This window comes from Otolemur garnettii, unplaced genomic scaffold, assembly GCF_000181295.1.
Source record: "Otolemur garnettii isolate 467f Iridium unplaced genomic scaffold, OtoGar3 scaffold00001, whole genome shotgun sequence".
NCBI classification, from domain to species: Eukaryota; Metazoa; Chordata; class Mammalia; order Primates; family Galagidae; genus Otolemur; species Otolemur garnettii.
This window is the reverse complement of record NW_003852396.1, coordinates 34133941-34138376: the sequence shown is the minus strand read 5'-3', so window position 1 is coordinate 34138376 and position 4436 is coordinate 34133941. Positions and strand designations below refer to the sequence as shown.

The 4436-nt window shown below is 34.0% G+C and overlaps 1 protein-coding gene across 1 annotated transcript; it reads right to left on the bottom strand.

Annotated features, from left to right (window-relative positions):
- Window positions 1-426: 426 nt before the first annotated feature.
- LOC100948017 (olfactory receptor 52N4) lies at window positions 427-1452 on the bottom strand. Its single transcript, XM_003781009.2, has one exon. The coding sequence runs from the start codon at window positions 1407-1409 to the stop codon at window positions 444-446; it is 966 nt and encodes a 321-aa protein (XP_003781057.1). The 5' UTR covers window positions 1410-1452; the 3' UTR covers window positions 427-443.
- Between the last annotated feature and the right edge of the window lie 2984 nt (window positions 1453-4436).

Genomic DNA, 4436 nt, shown 5'->3' with positions numbered 1-4436 from the left:
CTTCAGGAAAGTCTCAATGAAAAATCATTATTACTAAAAATTTTAGTAATAATGAGAAATATTTAATGCATAATTTCATTGGAAAGTAACAACTGGTTAAAAATCTAAAAATTTTGATCATTGTTGGAAAATATGTCTTAGATCATATGCTTTGACTTTAAGTTTTCAATGAAAAATAGACTCGGGGTTTTTTAAAAAAGAAAACCCAGTTTAATTATTAGACTAGTTCTTCATGGAAACAAGAAAGTAAAAGAATCTTAGAAAAATTGATGATGATGCCAGTAATGTTGAGATTTTCAAGATATTTATTGGCAATTTATTGTTCAACAAGCTCCTTTCTGTGTGGTCAAACAGTAATTCTAGAAAAATTGTATCAGCTCCTGGTGAACCAGGAAAACACAAGTAATTCTTCCTTTCTTTTCTAATTCCTGGCAGATATCCATTCATATGCTATGGGATTTGGTATCCTTAGAACCTGAAAGGATCCTCATTACACAGTCTCTTATCTGCTTGGTTTTCACCCCATAGACAATAGGATTCATGGTGGGAGGCAAGAGCAGGTAAATATTGGCTACAATAATGTGGCAAGAGGGAGGGATCGTGTGGCCCCCAAAGCGGTGGGAAAAGAAGGAGAAGAAAGCTGGACTATAGGAGAAAACAATGGCACAGATGTGGGCAGTGCAGGTGCTAAAGGCCTTCTGCTGAGCATCTGCCGATGAGAGGCTGATCACTGCCCGGAGGATCATGGTGTAGGAGATTGTGATACACAGGATGTCAAAGCCCCCAATCAAGAGAGCAACCATCAGACCATAAATAGCATTGACCTTGACATTGCCACAGGATAATTTGGCTACAGACATATGATCACAGTAAGTATGGGGAATTATGTTGCCCCTGCAATAAGGCAAGCGCTTGGTGAGGAAAGTAAAAGGTAGAATGAGTAGTACCCCTCTCAGGAATGTAGTAAGCCCAATTTTTGCAATAAGAGAATTGGTGAGGATGGTTGAATAGCGTAGAGGATAGCAGATGGCCACATAGCGGTCCAGGGCCATGAGCATGAGCACCCCAGATTCCATCCCTGTGAAGGTATGGATGAAAAACATTTGGACCAGGCATTCATCAAATTGAATTTCCTTAAGCTGAAACCAAAAGATGCAGAGGGCTTTAGGGATTGTACTAGAGCACATGACAAGGTCAGTGAGGGAAAGCATGGCCAAGAAGTAGTACATGGGCCTGTGCAGGGTGTCCTTATAGCAGATGAGGTAGAGGAGTCCACAATTCCCAGCCATAGCCACAACATACATGGAGCAGAATGGGAAGGAAATCCAGACCTGAATGTCTTCCAGTCCTGGGATTCCATTCAGAATAAATGAAGCTGGAGTCAGATCTGTTTGATTTAGTATTAGCATAATAAGTCTGGTATGATTATAAAATAGCTTAAAAGTTATGTGGGTTTTCCTAGAGTTAGAAAAGAAGAGAAAAGTATATGTTACAGTGTTAATAACAATTTCATTTGATTTTTTTTCATTTGTTGATTAATTATTAATCCTTTCAACAAATTCCAGTTGAGCATTCTAAGTTCTCATCACAGAAAATAAATCTACATTAATTTTTTTCAGAAAAGAGATGTTGCCATTTTCTAGATTTATATTCAATTGTAATCATGTTACAACTTTTTTGAAGTAATGTTTACTGAAATATCTCATCTAATATTAGTAACTATTCTCAACTCATTATGGCTCTGATCTTGAAGCAGAGTTCTTTGATTACCTCATTTATGATCCAAAAGATATGATGTGGACTTTTATGTTCTTATAATTAACCAATATTTATTCCTGGTTACTCAGGCATTACTCTAAGCACTTTAGGAAATTTAAATACCTAAAATTTAACATTAAATAAATTTTATTCACTCCAAAGTCATTGAAGTTATGAGTCAGTATTTTTACTTTTCAAGATCTCTTCCATGTCCTTTATGAATTTGGCTTACCAAAGCTAAGAGATTAGACTCAAATGCATATGTACAACAAAATATGTGAAGTACTACTATAATATCAATATAAACAAGGGGGCAACCTGAAACAAATAGCTTAAGCTTACATTTGATGAAAAAGACAATAGACATGTAAATAGTTACCAACCTTTACATTCCTCAGGAAAGTAAATGCAATCTGTACATAACAAACGAGATAGAAAAGAAAAGGAAAAAGACACAAAATATTACTTATTGGCAAGAATGTAAAACAACTGGAATCCTCACATACATACTACTGGTACATCTGTAAATTTCAACTATTACTTTTGTAAGTCTTATTACAATGAAATATGTAGTCATCACTTCTACTATCATGAAAAATAGGTACATGTATTCATCAAAATATATCATTTAGAATGCTTATCACAACAGTATCAAGTAAAACTGGAAAATACCTAAATGTCCACCCACATTAGAATGAGTAAACAAATTTTAGTATATTCCCACAACAAAATTCTGTACAAGAAAGAGAGTAAACTTCCCATACAATATCAAAATCTTTGTTTATTTTTAAAGATGTAAATAGCGTATGTTGGTTGGTATCATTTGCATAAAATACAAAGATGAATCAAAGTAATCTGTGCTATTAGAATTAGAAAAGTTGTTTTCAGCAAGTGAGAGTAATAACTGGAAGTACACATAAGTTATAGGGATCTTGTGAATTGCTGGTCATAATCTCCTTCTTGATTTGATTGTGAATTGTATGAATTTCAGGTTGTAAGAAATTCTGAAGATACAATTTCATGAATTATAAAAGTATATGTATATTATAGTTTATTTTTAAAATCATATTGCTTAGAAGATTTAAGGAGATACATCATATTAAAAAATACTACCACATTTTATGTGCTCAGTACCAACAATTGTATTTTCTTCTCAGGCTGGCAGCCATTTTGGCAATGTTTACAAAGACTAACATCATAGAAATTCATTGAGTTCCACCAAATGAACTCTTTTCTGTGTCCCATCAAATAAGTATCCATCCTTCCCTCTTTTAATAAAATGTACTAGTTATTTTAAATTCAATAACTGATGGGAAATACAATTATATAGAATTCTGCATCATTAACATGACAGACCAAATTTGCAACTTGTTTGGGATGTGAGAGAAAAACAACTTGTTTGGGACATGATAATGACATCTCTTCTAGGATGAATCCTCATGTCACTGCAAACCTTAGAGTTATACTCAGTGACATCAGAGCACCTGTGCATTCAAGATTAGTCTTAACAAAAGCTTCTAGTGGAAAGGGCAAATATTCTCAGACCACAATCTTGATTAGGATTCTGATATTTCTTACTCATATCATCTGAGATTCTTGACTTTGTGACAGGGAGTCTTTAATCTCTTTAATGCTTTCTTTGAGCAACCCCTCAGTACTCATTCTTCAAAGAAAACCACCATAGGGAAGACTTGAATGTCTTGTGGATGTAATAGTGACCCACTGTTTAAATTCTCTTTAAGGAATATTGCTACCAACAGCCAAATTAGCAGTAAAAAAATTATTTTGTCCAAATAATTATTCTCTTTAATTATATTTACCCCATGGTATAATTAATATCAATCCTCATTTGGGAATTCTCATAATTCAAGGAATCACTGATGTCAAAGACAATGACCAACAAATCATCCCCAATATTGAGAAAAACTTATCACACATATTAGATAATAAATGTTATTTTTAAATAAACATATACAAGCAGATGAATGAATGAATAAATGAAAGATTCACATGTCATTCTTAACTTTGAGATTTATTATATTACAATCTAGGCCAGGAGAGGTGATTCACACCTGTAATCTTAGCTCTGTGGGAGGCTGAGGCAGGAGGATTCCTTGAGCTCAGTAGCTCCAGACCAGCCTGAGCAAGAGTTAGACTCCCTCTCTACTAGAAAACAAACAACAAAAGAAAAAATCCAAGTGTTGTGGTAGGTGCCTATAGTCAGAGCTACCCAGGAGGCTGAGTCAGGAGGATCACTTAAATCCAGGAATTTGAGGCTGCTGTGAGCTTGGCTGACACCATAGCACTCTAGCCTGAACAACAGAGTGAGTGAGTGAGTCTCAAAAGAACAAACAAAAAAACCTCAAAAAGAATAAATTACAATGTAAATATTGTACTAGGAATGCATAAAAGAAACCCCTAGAAAGAAGAAATATAGAATATCTTTCTTAGGATTACTAGGAAGGATAAACATGGCTTCCCCATTATGAAGAAGAGAAAAAAATGTAAAGTGAAAAGAAAAAATAAGATGACAAAGGCTGAACGAGTATATGGTTTTGACAATAAAGATAGATTATTTAATATTCTTACCAAGTTAAAGACAATTTTAACTAATTTTTAAAAATTATTTATATGCTACAAAAGACTGCATGAGGATTAACATTTATATGCAAAGGTTT